This window comes from Salvelinus namaycush, chromosome 29 (assembly GCF_016432855.1).
Source record: "Salvelinus namaycush isolate Seneca chromosome 29, SaNama_1.0, whole genome shotgun sequence".
Lineage (NCBI taxonomy): Eukaryota > Metazoa > Chordata > Actinopteri > Salmoniformes > Salmonidae > Salvelinus > Salvelinus namaycush.
The window spans coordinates 10,514,917-10,538,220 of record NC_052335.1 but is presented as its reverse complement, the minus strand read 5'-3'; the positions used below and the strand labels follow the sequence as shown (position 1 = coordinate 10,538,220).

The window sequence follows — 23,304 nt, the reverse complement described above, 5'->3', positions numbered from 1 at the left end:
TCCTGCCCCTGAACAAGGCAGTTAACCCACTGTTCCTAGGCTGTCATTGAAAATAAGAATTTGTTCTTAACTGACTTGCCTAGTTAAATAAAGGTACAATAAACAGGCCTCAGTGTAATGCTCATTCCTTCGACGATAAATGTGAATCTAACCATCACCTCTGGTGAGACAAAACCGTGACTTGTTAGTGAAGAGCACTTATTGCCAGTCCGGTCTGGTCCAGTGACGGTTGGTTTGTGCCCATAGGCGACGTTGTTGTCGGTGATGTCTGGTGAGGACCTGCCTTACAACAGGCCTACAAGCCCTCAGTCCAGCCTCTCTCAGCCTATTGCGAACAGTCTGAGCACTGATGGAGGGATTGTGTGTTCTTGGTGTAGCTCAGGCAGTTGTTGTTGCCATCCTGTACCTGTCCCGCAGGTGTGATGTTCGGATGTACCGATCCTCTGCAGGTGTTGTTACATGTGGTCTGCCACTGCGAGGACGATCAGCTGTCCGTCCTGTCTGCCTGTAGCGCTGTCTTAGGCGTCTCACAGTACGGACATTGCAATTTATTGCTCTGGCCACATCTGCAGTCCTCATGCGTCCTTGCAGCATGCCTAAGGCACGTTCATGCAGATGAGCAGGGACCCTGGGTATCTTTCTTTTGGTGTTTTCAGAGTCAGTAGAAAGGCCTCTTTAGTGTCCTAAGTTTTCATAACACACTAATTGCCTACCGTCTGTAAGCTGTTGCCGTCTGTAAGCTGTTGAAGAGGCACTGTTGCGCCTTCTTCACCACACTGTCTGTGTGGGTGGACCATTTCAGTTTGTCTGTGATGTGTACGCCGAGGAACTTAAAACTTTTCACCTTCTCCACTACTGTCCCTCCGATATGGATAGGGGGTGCTCCCTCTGCTGTTTCCTGAAGTCCACGATCATCTCCTTTGATATGATCCTTGACTAGCCTCTCAAAGCACTTCATGATGACAGAAGTGAGTGCTATGGGGCGGTAGTCATTTAGTTCAGATATCTTTGCCTTCTTGGGTTCAGAAACAATGGTAGCCATCTTGAAGCATGTGGGGACAGCAGACTGGGATAGGGAGCGATTGAATATGTCCGTAAACACACCAGCCAGCTGGTCTGCGCATGCTCTGCGCAGGATGGCAATTATACATTTTTATTGCCAGTAAGAAACTGCTTGCCATTTGCTGCTAATAGCTGAGACCTGCTGGCAAGCACAAAAACAGTCAACAACTTCGGGAGCACAGACCCTTAGAAATAGCCTGAACGCCCTCTAGTGACCAAAGTAAGAACTGCCTGAAAATGCACAGTCAAATAGGAGAATCATTATTCTGTCAAGGAAAAGTGTTGTTAAAAAAAATAGAGGCATACTAAGACGAAAGAAACGTGACAGCGTGTAAATGATAACACAGTGCAGGAAATGAAGAAATTGATTAAAATTCTGGAATTAAACAATTAACTATGCAAATGATGTATTAGATGCAATTATTGGTATCATGATTGTTTTCCAAACATTGTTATTTACACAAAGTTTGACCACGAAGATTGCCATTTTTTCATTCACTACAATGGGGGATACTGTTTTCTGCTAACAATGCATGGAGTACCGCGGTCGGCCTTGAGGGGGAGTAGTTCTCCCCGGTGTGAGATCAAGCTGAGGTGTATTGTCGTTAAAGGAGATCGAGGTTTGCCAGCCCAAATTCAACCCTTAGCCCACTACCGAGACACCTATTGATCATCCTTGTACATCTGAAAGAATGTGGGGGGTACTAGATGTCCATTGAAACTGAGGGGTCCTATGACCCTTAAATATTTTACATTTTCATTATATGAAAAGAAAATATAAAAGTATTAATGTGAAAATATTGAATGAAGCCATCAGTGCCCCCACAAACATTTGTCGTGCATGACGCCACTGGTGGAAACTCCAGCACATCATTCTAAGAGTAAGGTCTAGGTGGAGTCATTCTTATATTGCTTACACCTTTCATACCTACAGTATTAGGTGCAATCAAGAAGTGTCCACTAACTAGGTGTGGGAACAATAGGTTGATTTTGGCCTGGGCTAGTGATAAAAGCGGTATACCTAGTAATAGAAGCATTCAAAGCGCTCTCTTACCGCCACGATGTGCAGCAGGACGGCCCCACTCTTGCGCTCGTAGTTGGAAAACACGTCTTCAGGGAACTCCTTGATAGCTGAGAAGAGAAAACAACATCATCACGGTGTGTCAGTAATGTGACTGATGTCCCAGATGCCCCCTTGTCCACAACCAAGGATGAGTTCACCTTGTGTGGTGGCGGCACTGAAAGAGAGCTTGGTAAGACTTTCAAAGTCAACATTACTTAATTTGCATTATGTCACCAAACGATCCTCCTCAACCCCTAAAAAAAAGACTGAGGTAATACTTAAAAAGCATGAACCGGGTCTCATGTTCAATAAGGAGTAAACGTTTGGAAACCTATAAAGCCGGGATGTACTACCTGAACTTTTCCAATAGGGACGGATTGGCCGTCTGGCAATTCTGGCAAATGCCAGATGGGCCGGACCATTTTTTGTTGGGTGGGCTGGTCGAAATTGACACAAATAAAATGTTATATATATATACACAGTACGAGTCAAGTTTGGACACCTACTCATTCCAGAGTTTATTTCGTTTGACTATTGTCTACATTGTAGAATAATAGTGAAGTGTTAAATAAATCAAATATATTCTATATTTGAGAACCTTCAAAGTAGACACCCTTTGCCTTGATGACAGCTTTGCACACTCTTGGCATTCTCTCAACCAGCTTCATGAGGTAGTCATCTGGAATGCATTTCAATTAACAGGTGTGCCTTGTTAAAAGTTCATTTGTGGAATTTCTTTCCTTCTTAATGCCTTTGAGCCAATCAGTTATGTTGTGACAAGGTAGGGGTGGTATACAGATGATAGCCTGTGTAGTGAAAGACCAAGTCCATATTATGGCAAGGACAGCTCAAATCAGCAAAGACAAATGACAGTTCATCATTACTTTAAGACATGAAGGTACTTCAATGCAGAAAATTCAAGTGCAGTCCCAAAAGCCATCAAGCACTATGATGAAACTGGACCATCACAAGAAAAGGAAGACCCAGAAATACCTCTGCTGCAGAGGATAAGTTTATTAGAGTTAACTGCACCTCAGATTGCAGCCCAAAAAAACACTTCACAGAGTTCAAGGCACACTGAACCAGCATGGTTACCACAGCATACTGAAGCGATTCGCCATCCCATCTGGTTTGCGCTTAGCTGGACTATCATCTGTTTTTCAACAGGACAATGACCCAACACACCTCAAGGCTGTGAAAGGGCTACTTGACCAATAAGGAGAGTGATGGAGTGCTGCATTGGATGACCTGGTCTCCACAATCACTCGACCTCAACCCAATTGAGATGGTTTGGGATGAATTGGACCGCAGTGTGAAGGTAAAGCAGCCAACAAGTGCTCAGCATATGTGGGAACTCCTTCAAGACTGTTGGAAAAGCATTCCTCATGAAGCTGGTTGAGAGAATGCCAAGACTGTGCAAAGCTGTCATCAAGGAAAAGGGTGGCTACTATAAAGAATCTCAAATATAAAATAGATTTAGATTTGTTTAACACTTTTTTGGGTTACTACATGATTCCATGTGTTAGTTCTAAGTTTTGATGTAAGGGAAAGGTCTTCACTATTATTCTACAATGTAGAAAATAGTGAATATAAAGAAACACTCTTGAATGAATAGGTGTCCAAACTTTCAACTGGGACTGACTTAATGAATGAATGAATGAATGAATGAATGAATATATATATATATATATATATATATATATACACTGCTCAAAAAAAATAAAGGGAACACTTAAACAACACAATGTAACTCCCAAGTCAATCACACTTCTGTGAAATCAAACTGTCCACTTAGGAAGCAACACTGATTGACAATAAATGTCACATGCTGTTGTGCAAATGGAATAGACAAAAGGTGGAAATTATAGGCAGTTAGCAAGACACCCCCAATAAAGGAGTGGTTCTGCAGGTGGTGACCACAGACCACTTCTCAGTTCCTATGCTTCCTGGCTGATGTTTTGGTCACTTCTGAATGCTGGCGGTGCTTTCACTCTAGTGGTAGCATGAGACGGAGTCTACAACCCACACAAGTGGCTCAGGTAGTGCAGTTCATCCAGGATGGCACATCAATGCGAGCTGTGGCAAGAAGGTTTGCTGTGTCTGTCAGCGTAGTGTCCAGAGCATGGAGGCGCTACCAGGAGACAGGCCAGTACATCAGGAGACGTGGAGGAGGCCGTAGGAGGGCAACAACCCAGCAGCAGGACAGCTACCTCCGCCTTTGTGCAAGGAGGAGCACTGCCAGAGCCCTGCAAAATGACCTCCAGCAGGCCACAAATGTGCATTTGTGGGAGGCAACCCTGACCGCTGACTCTATTGACCCCAGTACTGACCCCTGTACTGCCCGAGACCGTGGTCACTCCTATGAGCTTCTGGCCGCAGCAGAATGAAACAGACTGGCCCTCCATGGGAGCAGCTAGTGTCTGTATTAGGACTGGTGTTAAGTCCACAACAGGTCAGATGTACACCCACCTGCATGTGCCTTCTCTTCCTATCTCTTACATAATGTACAATAATGTGCCAGGCAGCAAGGATACTAGAGCATGAAATTATATAATCATAGATTGTCCAAAATACACAGTAGGCTACATTTAGATCAGATAGACCGTAGGGACTTGTTTTGATGTACTGGTGCATTTGCATGTGGCTTGATAAAAATGCTTACCACAGAAAAGAAACTGAAACAATCATGCATTACCATTCACATAGAAGTACTACGCACAGTTTAACACAGAAAGCACCAATGCATTTTGATCTTCTGTCGCATATGGACCCATGAAATGAGAATGATCACCTGAGACAATGAACCTGTCCCACACGCCTAATGCAATCCACCGCCTATTAACATTAGATGGCGCTCATGACTGATTTACTAACCCAAGTCCTGAATCTTCCTTGGCAACACTGCTTTGGCCCAACTCTTCGAAGGGATATCATATGGGATGTACAGTAGTCTTTGACATCCCTTCCCCCAGTAGGCATACAGGTAAAAAGAGGGACGAGGTTAAAAAAAGGACCGTAAACTTCAGATATGGGTCCAGGATTTACTTGGTCATTATCCGTGGTACTGACTCTCCGCTAGTAGCGTGATTTGTTTATATTAGCACAGGTATCAGTCCTTTTCCACGTGACACCACACCCCCTCTGAAATCTCTGTAAGGCAGGGAGCCTTATACAATCTATGAGAGTCTTCAAGGTCAGAAGCTGCATGTCATTACAGATAAACAAAGAAGTATGTGGAATTGAGTTTGGAAAAACATTTCATCATGCATTAAATTTTGCCCCTTTTATTTATGAAACCATGTAATGTGGCAAAAGCGTTGCGTAGGCTCCACTGCTCACAAGATCAGAGGTGCAATTAATTAGAACATGACAGCTGCGCACAAGTGTCTTTAGGCTACTTGAGCGGCATGTAACGTAACAATAAAACACTGTTTACATAGACAGCCCAATTCTGATCATTTTTCCACTAATTGGTATTTTGACCAATCACATCAGCTCTTTTCACATCAGATCTATTTCAGAGCTGATCTGATTGGTCAAAAGACCTATTAGTGAAGAAAAGAACATCAGAATCAGGCTGCCTGTGTAAACAGCCTTAAATAGGCCTATGCTACTTCGGCAAATACAGTAGGTAGCCTATCAAATCACTTGACTCATTTGGCAATGATGACTACAAAGCTTAGGAATCGAAAATAGAGCTGCCAACCAAGTAAACAATAATATTCTTCCCTTTCTTATAGTGCGCTTTAATCCGCTCTGTTGCCTAATCACCCACATTTTCCCTTCCTTGTCTGATGCATCTTTTAATTACCGACTCGGGAGATCTGTGAATCAATCAATAATTGAATGGCTCTACCCGCCATCACTCTCGGTCCCTTTCTGTAGTTAACGTCACAACCCCTTAGTGATACAACACAATCAAGTCTGGCTGTGTGCGTGGTATAATGCCATGATCAAAACAACTGGGAACCATGAACTCAGAAATGTCCGACTTCCGACTTCAGTGTGTTACTGGGAACTCTGGGAGAAAAATAAGTTACGACTGGGAGCATTTTTTGGAACCGTCATCCAATTCAGAATTCCAAGTCGGAAACTCATCAAGTTCCCAGTTGTCTTGAAAGCACCCAACCAGAAGTATGATGGCAAAGGTACTAAAAACCTTCTTCACAATAGCAGTTTGAAGTTAAATCCTATCTTTTTGCATATCTGATTCAAATCTGTTATTTTTCCTGCAGTCTGAACAGCCAAAAAGCACATGGAATCGGATATTTCAAGCCGCTTTTCAAACCACCTTCGTAGGTGGTAGATACAAATCTGATTCCTGGCCATGCAACTTGTGTCTGAACGGTCAAATCTGATTTATTTGCCCTCAAGTGGTTTATAGACTTATTTAGCATATATTGTTGCTTGCTAGCTACACTGTTGACAGTTTGACAAGAACATGTGGTAGCTAATTAGGGTGATAATTGTTTACAAACCAATTAGTGAATACTCTAGAAAGCTAAACAGCTACCTAGCTAGCTAGTTGACTGCCTTGGCTAGCCAAAAAGGACACATTTTAAAAGTTGGATAATCTTATTCATTAAGGCTTTAAAAGTGTTCTTACACTATGACTTTGAACATTCAAATTAACTGGGAAAGGTCCATGGCAGACATTGTGGTCACCTTACATAACTTCTGAGTGATAAGAAGCAGGAGCACCACCAATCAGCCTACACCACTGCGCACACACTTGTTGTTACTATGACAACTAGCGTAGCCATGCCAGCAAATGACTGCTGTCTCAACACACACAAATCCAATTTGGTCACATGCAACTTGCTGTTTAGACAGTCAGTATTCCAAAAGGCTTTAGAGGATGCCTCCGAGAGCTGGGAGCTAGCGCACAGTTGGGCGGGCAGAGGGGTCTGGTCACCTCTCTCCCGCTCTCAAAGCGGTGTAAACAGTGAACCAGACACCATCTGCACACAGTTTGCCCTTGTACCTCCCTGCAGAGGTCAGTCCAGACATGAACATGCTTCAACAGTCGTTTCCACAAGGGGATAGGCAGGGAGATCGCTAGGTTACCACTACAGCAGGCAGAGCACAGCGGCGGCAGAAGGAGGGTGCTCACGTGCTGCTTGATTAAATGTCGCGTCCCAAACCTAGCCAAAGAACTGAATCATATAGACAAGTTAATTGAGACGTTTTCCACTAGTGTAGGCTTGAGGTTTAAAAAGGTGGCACATTTGACAAGTCAGTGGATCAGTTGACGGTATTTTTGCACTGGAAAGTCTCTGCTGCGTTCTGCGCGTTGTTCCAGTTCTTTAGTGTGAAACAATGTGTCAGTGTGGTAACCTTGTGGGATACCTTTGAGAGTAGGCTATGTATCATTCAGTTTCAACATGAGTCAACCTTGAAATAGCCTAATGTTCTTGTTGGATTGGAATCAACATTCTTGAGCATGGTCAACAAAAATCTAAACTCAGTCTCTCACCACCTAGCCATACATAAAAATAGGAATATCTGGGTAGCACCTAAATGTCCAAAATTGGCACTGATATGAATGTCAAGTGGCACACCATACATTTGTGTATTGCCATAGTGTAACTTCAAATCACATGCAGTGAGTCAACTAGGCCCCATACCAGACCTGGGCAGAACAGTTTTGTATTTTTTTGTATATTTGAAAATACCAACTTTTCAAATACTCATGGTAGTCGAATATAGTTTTTATAGAGTTAACTAAAAAAGGTAACTTTTCTTTTTTCAAATCCAGGGCTCAGAATAAAATATTATTTAAGTATTTTGAATACCTCTCAGAAAACCAAATTATATTTGAAGGTATTTGAATATGCTAGTTATTTGAAAACAAAAAAAAATGTATTTGACGGCTGCCAAATATTTGATGAAGAACTAAAAACTACAACAGTTCATTGAATTAGTCTAACAATGGTTTGGAGGGCTTTCAGATATTAATCGTATAATGAAATACATGAGGGACATGGAATAACCTCATTAGAGTACACCACTTATGCAGCTTCAAAATGACAAACAAATATATTTTCATAAATGAGTGGCATAAGGTAAAACTAACACTTTACATCAAGTTCTTATACATGTGTATTAACTTTGTTGTTACATTGCAACATTGTTACATTGCTTTATAATTGCATAATAATCAAGTTATTACATAAGTGGAATAAGGAACAGTGACTATTCATTGTGTACAGTAGTTAAAAACTCAGCTCATTGCTATGCATTTAAAATGCAATTACCAAAGTATTATGTAATAAATAACTCATAAAATGTTGCTCCAAAACTAATGATTAATGACACAGACACAATAACAGTTTAATGTTGTGTTACTGAGAATACTAACAGTAACAAAATATGGCTATTAAATTTCAAAAGGAAACAATATCCAAAAATGGCATCTTAAATAAAGTACAACCAAGGAAGGTAGAAAATCATCTTAGTTTGTATTCTGAGTAACCTATCCTTTTAAAGATGGTATAGTGCAGAGGTATTCAACTCTTACCCTATGAGGTGAAGAGCCTGCTGGTTTTCTGTTCTACCTGATAATTCCACCCACCTGGTGTCACAGGTCTAAGACATCCCTGATTAGAGGGGAACAGTTAAGAAAATGCAGTGGAACTGGATTCACAGTCCAGAGATGAGTTTGAGGGGTATAGTGTTTGAAACAAGAGCACTTATGAAGTTGTTTTTGCTAAGCATCCAGCTAGCTGTTTGCAATGGATATCATAACATTAATTGCAGCTTTCAACCTTTTCAGTGGCCTGTTGAAAGAGTCATTTAGAAGTAAAGTGTTAAGCAAATCAAAATATATTTTGTATTTCAGATTCTTCAAAGTAGCCACCCTTTGCCATGAGGACAGCTTTGCACTCTTGGCATTCTCTCAACCAGCTTCATGAGGAATGGTTTTCCAACAATCTTGAAGGAGTTCCCACATATGCTGAACACTTGTTGGCTGCTTTTCCTTCACTCTGCGGTCCAACTCATCTCAAACCATCTCAACTGGGTTGTCGGGTGATTGTGGATGCCAGGCCATCTGATTCAGCACTCCATCACTCTCCTTGGTCAAATAGCCCTTATACAAACTGAAGGAGTGTTTTGGGTCATTATCCTGTTTAAAAACAAAATGATAGTCCCACTAAGCGCAAACCAGAGGGGATGAGGTATCGCTGCAGAATACAGCGATACTTCCTAGGACACACGTTCCGCTAGCGGAACCCCCCCACAACATTCCACTGAAAAGGCAGCGCTGGAAATTCAAAAATATTTTTTTGAAATATGTAACTTTCACACATTAACAAGTCCAATACAGCAAATGAAAGATAAACATCTTGTTAATCTACCCATCGTGTCCGATTTAAAAAATGCTTTACAGCGAAAACACAACATATGATTATGTTAGATCACCGCCAAGTCCAAAAAACACAGCCATTTTCCCAGCCAAAGATAGGAGTCACAAAAAGCAGAAATAGAGATAAAATGAATCACTAACCTTTGATGATCTTCATCAGATGACACTCATAGGACATCATGTTACACAATACATGTATGTTTTGTTCGATAATGTGCATATTTATATCCAAAAATCTCAGTTTACATTGGTGCCATGTTCAGAAATGCCTCCAAAATATCCAGAGAAATTGCAGAGAGCCACATCAAATAACGGGAAATACTCATCTTAAACTTCGATGAAAGATACATGTTTTACATAGAATTAAAGATACACTTGTTCTTAATGCAACCGCTGTCAGATTTTTAAAAAAAACTTTACGAAAAAGCACACCATGCAATAATCTGAGACGGCGCTCAGATATAACAACATTTCTCCGCCATGTTGGAGTCAACAGAAATATGAAATTACATCATAAATATTCCCTTACCTTTGATGATCTTCATCAGAATGCAGTCCCAGGAATCCTAGTTCGACAATAAATTGTTGTTTTGTTCGATAATGTCCGGTATTTATGTCCAAGTAGCTACTTTTGCTAGCACGTTTAGTAAACATATCCAAACGCTCACGCAGGTCCAGGCGAACTCGGACGAAAACTTCAAAAAGTTATATTACAGGTCGAATAAACTGGTCAAACTAAGTAGAGAATCAATCTTCAGGATGTTGTTATCATATATATCCAAACACGTTCCAACCGGAGAATTCCTTCCTGTCTGTAGAAGTAATGGAACACAAGGAGATATCATGTGGAATGCGCATGACCAGGAACTGGCAATCTGCCAGACCACTGACTCATTCCCCTCTCATCCGGCCCCACATCACAGTATAAGCTTCATTCAACGTTCTACAGACTGTTGACATCTAGTGGAAGGCGTAGGAAGTGCAAACAGATCCATATCTTACTGGGATTTGAACAGGCGATGAGTTGAATATCGACCAGCCTCAGAATTTCCACTTCCTGTTTTGAAGTTTGCCTGCCATATGAGTTCTCTTATACTCACAGACATAATTCAAACCGTTTTAGAAACTTCAGAGTGTTTTCTATCCAATAGTAATAATAATATGCATATATTAGCATCTGGGACAGAGTAGGAGGCAGTTCAATTTGGGCACGCTATTCATCCAAAGTGAAAATGCTGCCCCCTATCCCTAAAGTTAATGCCCTCCTTGCCTGGTCTGGGAGTTTTGGGCAGCCCTCTCTTGGCAGGTTTGTTGTGGTGCCATATTAATTCAATTTTTTTATAATGCATTTAAAATGGTGCTCCGAGGGATGTTCAAAGTTTCTGATATTTTTTTATAACCAAACCCTGATCTGTACTTCTCCATAACTTTGTCCCTGACCAGTTTGGAGAGCTCCTTGGTCTTCATGGTTCGACTTGCTTGGTGCTGCCCCTTGCTTAGTGGTGTTGCAGACTCTGGGGCCTTTCAGAACAGGTGTATATATATATATAATGAGGTCATGTGACAGATCATGTGACACCTAAATAAAGTCCACCTGTGTGCAATCTAACTAATTACGTGACTTCTGAAGGTAATTGGTTGCACCAGATCTTATTTAAGGGCTTCATAGCAAAGGGTGTGAATACATATGCACGCACCACTTTTCCGTTAAACAATGAATAAAAAAAATTATTTTGTGTATGTCCATTAAATGAAATCCAAATAAAAATCTATTTAAATTACAGGTTGTAATGCAACAAAATAGGAAAAACGCCAAGGGGGATGAATACATTTGCAAGGCACAGTTGAAGGCGGCCAATCCAAAAAAAGTACTTTCCACAAAGCATAGCTAAAACTATAGTTATCCCAAGTCTGCCCAGTAAACATTTGGACTAAAACGTTTCCTAAACCATTGTGCAGTGTCTCCACAAATCCTGTGTAACATTTATTGTACAGAAAAAAAACCTTTGTGTCACAACCCCAAATTCGTTTCACATCAGTTGCACAACTTGAGTGTGTACAGGGTCCTAGACCAAAGACTACTCATGCAAATCAATTTCAGCTGGAAGACCTTTGTGTTGTTTTGTCATAACAAACCACAAATTAGTTGGCTAAAAGAGACACTGTCTTAGTGACATATAGAACACATGCAAGGTTAAAAGAGTATGGTTCCCTTAAATAATATGTTAACTTATATCATATTACTTTACATGCCAACAATAGTAGCAGTTCCTGCGGTCACAGTTGCGTTACATCACTGGAGCTGAGCCGTCTGACTCAGCAAAAAAATATAAAAATAACGCAGGATGTTTTTATGACCTTTTAACAGCCAATTAGTATGGGGTGGTAGGTAGCCTAGTGGTTGGAGCGTTGGGCCAGTACCCGAAAGGTTGCTGGATTGAATCCCTGAATCCCTGGTAAAAATCTGTCGTTCTGCCCCTGAACAAGAAAATGCAGTGGAACTGGCTGTCATTGCAAATAAGAATTTGTTCTTAACTGACTTGCCTAGTTTAATAATTGTAAACATTGTTTTTTAAAGTAAGTCCACAAAATGAGCATTCTATTGATATATTTTTTCACAATGTCAGTCAGTGTACACATGCACTAAAATGTCTGGCATAAACAAGCAAGCTACATTCTTAAACCAAGTAAATACATCCTATGCGCAAAGGACCTTCTGAAAAGGACAACAGTACAATTACTAAAAAAGTCGCTCCTCCTTTGTCGCATTTGCTTGGGATTGTTTCTTTGGGAAGTCTAACTGTTAAGCCAGAGAGAGAGAGAGAGAGAGAAAACCACAAAGTCATCTAAAGAGGATAAACTACACATCTATAAATAAACCACTGGATTCTCTGTTTGGACACCTGACTAGTGGCGTCTACTTATGCAATAAATGGCAACACTTTTGTTCATCAATCTTCTCTACGCACACACATAATCAGCTCCAGGAGTAATCCACAGAGCCCAAGCAGAGGAAGTGTTGGAGGGTTTACAAGAAAAAGTCTCTGCCTGGTAGTGCTAACCACGTGGGCATTAGGGCATCCTAAGTTTCCGAGTCATTAACCAACCAACTGATAGGTCAATAAGGTCATTATCCAACAATCTCCTGCCGCATACTAGATCCTATAGGCCACAACTGTCTGGGCATTAGGCCTGTGATCATAGGTAGTGCTCTCCTCACCCCTACATCTCTCTTTCTCACACGCACAACATAACTCGATTTGTCAAGCTTGGACTTGACATACGGATCTTCATATGCATTAGTACATCAACATACCTGAATAGGCTACAATATGTATGTGTATAGTAGATATGTGCATATGGTCTGCACTCTCTGCCAAATTTATGGGATCCAAAGATGTCCCCCCTAGGAAACACACATGCCATGTTCTGTTTCAGAATCCAATTTACGGGAGATTCGGAAACAATTATAGTAATGCATGCATTTTATGTTTTATACTGGCGCACCTTTCATAATATTCAACTGGAAAATATAAATGATTAAACCTACAAGTAACCGATCACGAAGCAGTGACTCATTTGTAGATTTTTTTTAATAGATAATTACTCATTGTGTCAGACAGACATTGGCAGGCATGACAAATGACATCATACACTCCTCCGTATTTATTTGGACAGCTAAGCTAACATTTTTAAATTCAGCTCTACATAAATTGTGATGGATGATTAGTGAGAAAGTTACAGATTCATACCCCCGCAAAAATGCAAACCTCTCCGGTTATTGGTAAGAGGTTATTTTCTGAGGGGTATGATCTTTGACCCTCTCACTTTCTCACTCATCATCACTCATGATTAATTCATGATTATCGATATGGTCGCATCCACATTAATGTAGAAGTATCGTGAAACATTTTCTATTCTTATTTACAATAAAGGTGACTTTAAAATGATAATACATGATTCACCATTCAGTTCCTATTGGCAAAAATGAAAATACCCTCAAATAAAAGGTGACAAAGTTGCTGGTCAGGGTCAGGCCTCACATTGAGTATGTTGCCGTGACACCCAGATACCATGTCAACAACGCAAATCCCACTGTTGGCATGTGGCAGTTGACGTACCATTCCAAGCTGTGCCTCTCACATTCCAACCTTCCCTCAACCTCCCCACCACATGGCTGGGTAAACACACACAGCTCAAGTACAGTGCCTTCAGAAGGTATTCATACCCCTTAACTTATTCCACATTTTGTTTGCGTTACAGCCTGAATTCAAAATTGATTAAATATATTTCTCACCCATCTACACACAATATCCCAAGTGAAAACATGTTTAGTAATGTTAGCAAATTTATTGAAAATGAAATACAGAAATATCTCATTTACAGTTGAAGTCAGAAGTTTACATACACCTTAGCCAAATACATTTAAACTCAGTTTCACAATTCCTGACATTTAATCCTAGTAAAAATTCCCTGTCTTAGGTCAGTTGGCCCATTCCTCCTGACAGAGCTGGTGTAACTGAGTCAGGTTTGTAGGCCTCCTTGCTCGCACACACTTTTTCAGTTCTGCCCACAAATTTTCTATGGAATTAAGGTCCGGGCTTTGTGATGGCCACTCCAATACCTTGACTTTGTTGTCCTTAAGCCACAACCAGTTGCGACCAAGCTTTAACTTCCTGACTGATGTCTTGAGATGTTGCTTCAATATATCCACATCATTTTCCTACCTCATGATGCCATCTATTTTGTGAGGTGCACCAGTCCCTCCTGCAGCAAAGCACCCCCACAACATGATGCTGCCACCCCCGTGCTTCACGGTTGGGATGGTGTTCTTCGGCTTGCAAGCCTCCCCCTTTTTCCTCCAAACATAACGATGGTCATTATGGCCAAACAGTTCTATTCTTGTCAGACCAGAGGACATTTCTCCAAAAAGTACGATCTTTGTTCCCATGTGCAGTTGCAAACCATAGTCTGGCTTTTTTATTGCGGTTTTGGACCAGTGGCTTCTTCCTTGCTGAGCGGCCTTTCAGGTTATGTCGATATATGACTCGTTTTACTATGATACAGATAATTCTTTACCTGTTTCCTCCAGCATCTTCACAAGGTCCTTTACGGTTATTCTGGGATTGATTTGCACTTTCGCACCAAAGTACGTTCATCTCTAGGAGACAGAACGTCTCCTTCCTGAGCGGTATGCCGGCTGAGTGGTCCCATGGTGTTTATACTTGCGTACTATTGTTTGTACAGATGAGCGTGGTACCTTCAGGCGTTTGGAAATTGCTCCCAAGGATGAACCAGACTTGTGGAGGTCTACAATTTTTTTTCTGAGGTCTTGGCTGATTTCTATTGATTTTCCCATGATGTCAAGCAGAGGCACTGAGTTTGAAGGTAGGCCTTGAAATACATCCACAGGTACACCCCCAATTGACTCAAATTATGTCAATTAGCCTATCAGAAGCTTCTAAAGGCATAACCTCATTTTCTGGAATTTTTCAAGCTGTTTAAAGGCACAGTCAAGTAAGTGTATATGTAAACTTCAGACCCACTGGAATTGTGACACAGTGAATTACAAGTGAAATAATCTGTCTGTAAACAATTGTTGGAAAAATGACTTGTGTCATGCACAAAGTAGATGTCCTAACTGACTTGCCAAACTATAGTTTGTTAACAAGAAATTTGTGGAGTGGTTTAAAAACTAGTTTTAATGACTCCAACCTAAGTGTATGTAAATGTCCGATTTTGTAGAAAACCTTTGGCGGCGATTACAGCTTTGTCGTCTTGGGTATGTCTATCAGCTCTACACAAGATTGATAAGGTAAGTAAATGCATGTATTTTTCCTCAAATGTAGCCCATATATTGTTTCTTTTGAACAATTCGATCTTTCATTGATTTAAACTAATTGCTAGCTCATCTTGATCATCTGTTTTTCCTTCTCTCTTTTTAGAGGCAATCAGTTACAAGGCAAAAATACAGATTTAGGCATTCAATCAAACTGAGGACAGAGAAATGTGTGTGCACCAGACAGGTCAAGGATTCTTGCATGCATGGTTTTGACATGTAAGTTACACCCAAAAAATGTGGATTGTTTGGATAACCCAATTGCTGGGTTGCAGGCATTGGGTCAATAGTTGGGTGTTTTCTGTAAATACAGCAAGGTTGGATTGTTGGTGCTGGGTTATTACGAAGGTTGGGTTATGGATATTTGACCCAGCTGATGGGTTAATTTTCCCACCACAAGCGCGTGAAGTCCACCAGAATAGTTGGAAGTGTTCTAGCTAGTGCGACTGAGTGACTGACGAGTGGAAAACGGCTAACGTTATTTAGACAGACTGAAGGTGTTTTGGCTTACTGAAAACGGTAAGTAACAAACGTTATGAATTATGTATTTGATGGTCATTCAGGTTCAATAGGTTATCCTATCATAATTAGGTAGCTAGCTAACATTATCTTGAGCGTTTTCTGTGCTAATATCATTTTCTGTGCTAATATCTCTGGCTGTGGTAACATTAGCTAGCTAGCTAACATTAGCCTCGTGACCATGCTCACGTCGAAGAATATAACTAAATTAACCTTTTTTGTCGGCGTTTGGCTAGCTAGCTAGGTAATTATGTCAGTGTATAACGGTAGCTATCTAAAGTTATTACCTACCTTAGTGTGACACTTCTTCTGGACTGTATCGGGCATGGTTTCACTCGTTAACTGCGTTAGCAAAATTAGCTGGAGATTTTACTTATTCTCCATCTGGATTAATTTAACAAAGCTATTTGGCAAGCTTATCTCATGCTTGCATGGTGATTGATTGAGTTCTTTAGCGTTACTGCACTGGTTTTCAATGGTTTCTGACAGTGGCAGCTTTAGTCAGACTTGTGAAGTTGAGGAGGATGGATGCAAATTCTAACGTTAGAGTTTCCCTTAAATTTGATGTAGTCAAGTTAGAGCCAGCTAGCTAAACTATGTTTCTAACATTTCTTGATGTCTTTACTTAAATACAGAGGTCAATGCTAATGAATGGACAGCTTTGTAAAGATACACCGAATGAGGGAACCAGGCCCCTTTGATTCCAAAGTTTGAGGGTAAGTAAAACTGAGTAATTCCTTTTTGAGAGTGAAGACAGAGCTTTGGGGGTAGAAAAACAGATTTATTGACCCTGTGTAAAACAGCATTCTTCCACATTGTCATCGATAACCTATAATAGAACCTTAATAGATACTAGAAAGACTCAACTTCACCAGAGCCTCTTAGAACCAATCAGACACTTTAGGACTAGATGCATTACATGCACAGATAGCATAGTCTATTCTGTCACAGTGACCAACCTGACACACATCACAGGCTAGGAGCAGCTCATGGGCACTTAGGAGTAAAGTGTCTTGCTCAAGGGCACAACGGCAGTATTTAGTATACAGAAATATTGTAGCTAGTAACCCTCTGGCTGACGGATCACGCTCTGCAGATTTCCCCGCAGGCAGCTCGGGGTTTCAAATATTGGCCTGCCTTTCTAACCTCGAAGCTAATGCAGACCCTATTCATTTTGCTCTTTCCGCACTCCCTTGCCTTTGTTCAATCATTTGACCTGGCTTACCAACCATTCCCTCAAAGTATTTCATTTAGAAATGTGGGTGAACTATCCCTTAAAATAGCCCCCCTAGCGGTTAAGAGCGTTGGGTCAGTAACTGATAGGTTGCTGGTTCAAATCCCCAAACCAGCAAGGTGGCAAATTCTGCCGTTCAGCCCCTTGAGCAAGGCAGTTCACCCCCAACAACAACTGCTCCCTGGGTGCCAAAGACGTGGATGTCGATTAAAGCTGTTTCAGAGGGGTTGGGTTGAATGCGGAAGACACATTTTGGTTTAATGCATTCAGTTGTGCAACTGATTAGGTATCCCCTTTCACCCTCGTTTGCAGCGGAGGAGATGGAGCAGGAAAGCCTCTTGCTTTGGATGACTTGACTATGACCTGAAGTTAAAGAAGAACATAAATGCCTTACAAGCAGTGAGTATTCTGTAAACAGCACCTTTTTTTAAACATGAGGGGAGGTCCACGGGACACATACATGAATACATAGGACTGTGTACACACCAAGCGACATACTGAGCTTGAGTAGTAGCCGGGTCTTGGCAGGTACATGTTGAAAGATTTGGGTATTTTGAAAACAATTTTTTAAAATAAATGTATGATTAATTGAATACTTCGTGCTCACAACAGTCAAATGTGAGACGGCAGCCCACGTGACGCAACAACATCTGGCCGGCAAACCAGGTTGCGGAGAACCTGAAGGAGACCGCAATCGAGAGGGTTCAGTGGACCAGACCGAATGGGGCCAAGACAGTCTGAGTATCCACATTTGTTAATACAATATTTGCTCAAATATTGTGCTGTTTTTTCCTCTTAGGGTTGAGACCTCTCATTGGTTGGATTTTAAAATTAGAAAACAGCATTGGGTGTGGCTACGGTGTGAACATGTGGATCTGAGCAAGTGTGATGTCATACATTTTTGTGGATATGTACTGTATGTAAATGTTAAGTTGTGTATTGTTTTTGTCAATGTATGTTTTGTTAAAAAAAAAAGTTAAATAACATATTACAAAAAAAGTAATTCATCTGTCACTACAGATTGCTCAGGACTTCTACAATTTAAACCCGGACTGCTCGGGGAAACTGACTAATAGCTGGATCGCGGTTTACAAGGAGAAAAAAAGTTCGCTTCGCCAGCCCAGAGAGAAGCAGGCCCAAGATCTTCTCTTCAAAGTGCAGGTATAGTTTGAAATGACCCTGCTGGTGGTGCCTCAGATGCTAATTTATTTATTCACTAGAAGTTATTCATTTATAAGTTATTCACTAAACATTCTTCTCTCCAGATACACAAGGTGATGTGATGGAAAATGTTATGAAGCGTGAGGGAAATTCCCATCTGACCAAAAGAGGACATGTAATGGATTGCCATGGAATGCCCTGCTGACAGCTGTCTGTAGGCATTCATAAGAAGTGTTTACATGGTCTGCAGCCACTGATAATAGCACGACGTGTATATAAAGATATATATGGTGCATAGGAAGTAACAGGAGAATCGTTGAAGATGCTCATGAGGTAATAAGGGAGATTACCGAGTGTGTTTGGGAATAGTACTAAGTGAATGTGGATGTGAGAGTTGAAAGAGTGCGTGTGAAAGAGGTGCGTGTCTGAAAGAATACCCCAACCAGTTCTGTAACCTGAGTTTATGTTATCTAGAGTTATTATATATGTATAGGAAGTAGCGGCAAGCTAGTCTTAGGAGAAGGCTGTGAGGGCAGGAGGCCCCACTGACAATTGTCTGTGGGTATTCATAAGAAGTGTCTACGTGGTCTGAGAACCACTGGCTAGTCTTAGGAGAAGGCTAGAGTGAGGCCAGAGGCGCCAGTTATCTGTAGGCATTTATAAGAGAAGAGTCTACGTGGTCGGAGAACCACTGGAACCGTTGACGATCCATGTGGTGAATACCTAAGAAGTGTGTATGTGTGTCTGCAGCCACTACTAATAGAACATGTGTAATGATAGACTACGTGGTCTGAGAACCACTGATAATAGCACAAGGTGTTATTGTAGGCCTTTAGAGTCGTTGATGCACATGAGTGGTGTGGATGTCTGTAGGCATTTATGATCTATAACATTATAAAGGGATTTTGTATAGAGATATGAAAGAAGAGGACTATTCCCAAATATGCTGTTAAATAGAACACTAGAGTGTTTAAATATTTAAACCCCTGTATGAATACAACACTGGTGTAGAGGAGGAATTTGTGATGTAACACTAATTTATAGTGGGTTACTAGAGATAAAGTAACATAATATTGATTATAATGGGTTACTAGAGATCTGATGAAAAACAATTATAATATACAATTTGCACACCCACACATACACGTATGTAAGTGGTTTAAAAGGATTCTGAGAAATGTTCAGAGCGGTCCCTTTATTGTTAAAGACAAGGTTAAAGCATTGTACGGCACTTGACTTACCCCTAACCAATAAAACTATAAACACTGATGAGATTTCCTCCATCCTGGTAATACATTTTGAAATAAACCCCATACCCTGTTAAATAGACCCAATGATTTTCTGTATTCACCTACTCAACCATTTAACTTGCTAGGTAGAGAAATATTATGGACAGAGCACCATGCCATCTACAGGGGACTGATAGACAGTGCCAGCTCAGTTAATACATATAGATCCCTCCAAAGTATTACGTATGAATGTTAAAATACTAGTCATTTAATAAATATTGAAGCAGAAAGTGAATATCCAACAGATATTGGTAATAAAAATTATTAATCACAACCTTGTATCATGTCGTCATTCTGAACAGTCGTTACCTCCTTGCATCTGCAAAAACCCAATACTTATTATGATTCAATACTAAACAAATTGGTTTAATTATTTATTTACTAGCTAATTAAATAGGAACACAGGATAAACATACACACTCTCTGCACCGGTTATTGACTGACAACTTAATACGCCGAAAACAGGTCCGTAGCGGAATGACGACATGGCTGCCTGTGAAAGAAGAGATGGGGAGGGGAGAGACAATTAACATTGGTACATTCTTAAACTACTCACCTACAGTAACCATTACATTGCACACAAACCGCCGCCTGCTTTGAGTAAGAAATCATGAATGTATTTACGTGAAATGCCTGGGTTTGCCGGGATCTCTTTTTTTTTTTTTTTGAGGTCACCGTCTGTTCAATGAGTTTTCATTGGGAAACCAGATTTCTAATCAACCTGTTTGCAGTTCCTACCGCTTCCACTGGATGTCACCAGTCTTTGGAAATAGGTTTAGGTTATTCCTTTGTGCAATGAAGAAGAACGGCCATCTGGAATCAGTGTAACGTTATTGTACTGTTTGAGAGTTGCGCAAGACTAGAAAAGTATCGTTCGTTTTTTGTCCTCCTGTATTGAAAACAGATGGACCCGTCTTCAATTTGATCGATTATTAACGTTTACAAATACCTTAGGTTGTATTACAAAAGTAGTTTGAAATGTTTTGGCAAAGTTTACACGTAACTTTTGAGATATTTTGTAGTGACTTTGCGCAAATTGGAAGCTGTTTTTTTCTGGATCAAACGCGCCAAATAAATTGACATTTTGGACATATATGGAAGGAATTAATCGAACAAAAGGACCATTTGTGATGTTCATGGGACCTATTGGAGTGCCAACAAAAGAAATTCGTCAAAGGCATGATTTATATTTTATTTCTGCGTTTTGTGTTGCGCCTGCAGGGTTGAAATATGCTACACTCTCTTTGTTTACTGTTGTGCTATCAGATAATAGCATCTTATGCTGTCGCCGAAAAGCCTTTTTGAAATATGACATGTTGGCTGGATTCACAACGAGTGTAGCTTTAATTTGGTATCTTATATGTGTGATTTAATGAAAGTTTGATTTTATATCCTTTTTTTTTTTGTCGCTCTACATTTTCCCTTGCTATTGGCCAAGCGTCCCACATATCCCAGAGAGGTTAAGACAGCTAAACAGCCGTACCAGTGATTGTCCGGGAAGTGAGATTCTCCACCTTGTGTTGAGATTCAAAATTCAAACCATTTTAAACATGCAGCTGCAGCTTCATGCTTTTCTGGTCTAATGTGTTTTTTTAACACATAATTTATATATTTTTTTCTCGAAAGTGGCGGTTCCAGCAGGCTGACATGCTCTCTGACCTCACTTTGGAGCGTTGACTACTCACGGAGCAAAGTTATGAAAACCAATTCTCTCCTATAGCTTCTCACATCACATCCCTCACTTAACTTCTCTGGGAAAGGGGGGCAGTATTGAGTAGCTTGGATGAATAAGGTGCCCAGAGTAAACTGATTGTTACTCAGGCCCAGAAGCTATGATATGCATATAAGTAGTAGATTTGGATAGAAAACACTGAAGTTTTTAAAACTATTAAAATAATGTCTGTGAGTATAACAGAACTCATATGGCGGGCGAAAACCCACTTCCCAAGGCTTCCAGCAGATGTCAACAGTCTTTAGAAAGTTGTATAAGGCTTCCATTGTGGAAGGGGGTCAAATAAGAGCTGTTTCAACAAGTGGACTAGGCTGAGGCCAATGAGTTGTTAACTGTGCAGTCACGCGGGCGCGCCGTTCCATCTTTTTCCTCTAATGAATACGCTATTGTCCGGTTGGAATATTATTGAAGATTTATTATAAAAAGACACTAAGGATTGATTGTAAACATCATTTGACATGTTTCTACAAACTGTAATGGAACTGTCTGGATTTTGCGCTCACGCATTGTGCCTTTGGAATAGTGAACTAAACGCGCGAACAAAACGGAGGTATTTGGACATAAATATGGACGTAATCGAACAAAACAAACATTTCTTGTGGGAGTCCTGGGAGTGCATTCCGACGAAGATCAGCAAAGGTAAGTGAAGATTTATAATGCTATTTCTGACTTTTGTTGACTCAACAATTTGGCGGGTAACTGTATGGCTTGCTTTTGTGGCTGAACACTGTACTCAGATTATTGAATATTGTGCTTTTGCCATAAAGCTTTTTTGAAATCTGACAGCGGTTGCATTAAGAACAAGTTTATCTTTAATTCTATGTAAAACATGTATCTTTCATCAAAGTTTATGATGAGTATTTCTGTTATTTGATGTGGCTCTCTGCAATTTCTCCAAATGTTTGAGGCATTTCTGAACATGGCGCCAATGTAAACTGAGGTTTTTGGATATAAATATGAACTTGATCGAACAAAACATACATGTATTGTGTAACATGTTGTCCCGGGAGTGTCATCTGATGAAGAATATCAAAGGTTAGTGATTAATTTGATCTCTATTTCTGCTTTTTGTGACTCCTCTCTTTGGTTGGAAAATCGCTGTATGCTTTCTGTGACTAGTTGCTGACCTAACATAATGATATGTTCTGCTGTCGCCTAAAAGCTTTTTTGAAATCGGACACTGTGGTTGGATTAACGAGAATTGTATCTTTAAAATGGTGTATAATACTTGTATGTCTGAGAAATATGAATTATGAGATTTCTGTTGATTGAATTTGGCTCACCGCAATTTTATTGGCTGTTGGTGAGGGGTTCCGCTAGCGGAACGGGGTTTGTTTTGCTTCAATAACAAATCTCACCAGATTGGGTCTGCTGGATGGTCGCGATTTCTCCCGAAGGATTATCCCTCTGACTCCCTGACCCTGTAACTCTGCGGTGAGATCGCCAAGATGATAGGGCAGTATAAGCCAATTTGAGGGGGAAAAATTGTGTGTCGTTATTCTCTTTGACATGTGTCTTGGAACTCTGTATTAAGAAAATTGGTAGGAGTAATAATTTGTCATTCAGTGAATCATTTGTCATACAGTAAATCATGTGTCTGGATTACCTGAATCAGAAATGCCCTAAACTAAACTGTTGCTCTGGTCTGTCTTCTCTCAAGGTTATGGCGAAGGTGATCACAGATGGTATCTAGATGCATGGAAGGGATCATTTGTCCGAGAACAGTGTAAACCTCACCCCTCTAACCGGCTGAATTAATGGCGACAATGGCATTCAGTATGGTCCTTCACCACTTCTACCTTAAGACCTTAGTCAAAGCCAGCAACCTGTACACAGCATCCAGTCGAAGCTATCAACTGCCTTTTCTCTCATGTCTTTTCTCTCAGAAGTGGGGTCACGAGTCTACGTGGAGTGAGCATGGAGAGAGATCCCGTCCAAACTTCTCTCATGCTGCCATCCACTTTGAACATGTGCCATTGGGAAGACGAACTGAAATGCCAGAAGAATGAGTGCCGGGAGGGAGGGGGGTGGTCAGCCGT

At 40.7% G+C, this 23,304-nt stretch overlaps 1 protein-coding gene across 1 annotated transcript in view; it reads right to left on the bottom strand.

Annotated features, from left to right (window-relative positions):
* Positions 1 to 23,304, bottom strand: part of LOC120023897 (sodium/potassium/calcium exchanger 4-like) — a 70,241-nt gene that overhangs the window by 20,459 nt on the left and 26,478 nt on the right. Inside the window, exon 3 of the mRNA XM_038967998.1 lies at positions 2,117 to 2,193. Within this exon, the coding sequence (XP_038823926.1) occupies positions 2,117 to 2,193 (77 nt within the window). The remainder of the gene's footprint in view (positions 1 to 2,116; positions 2,194 to 23,304) is intronic.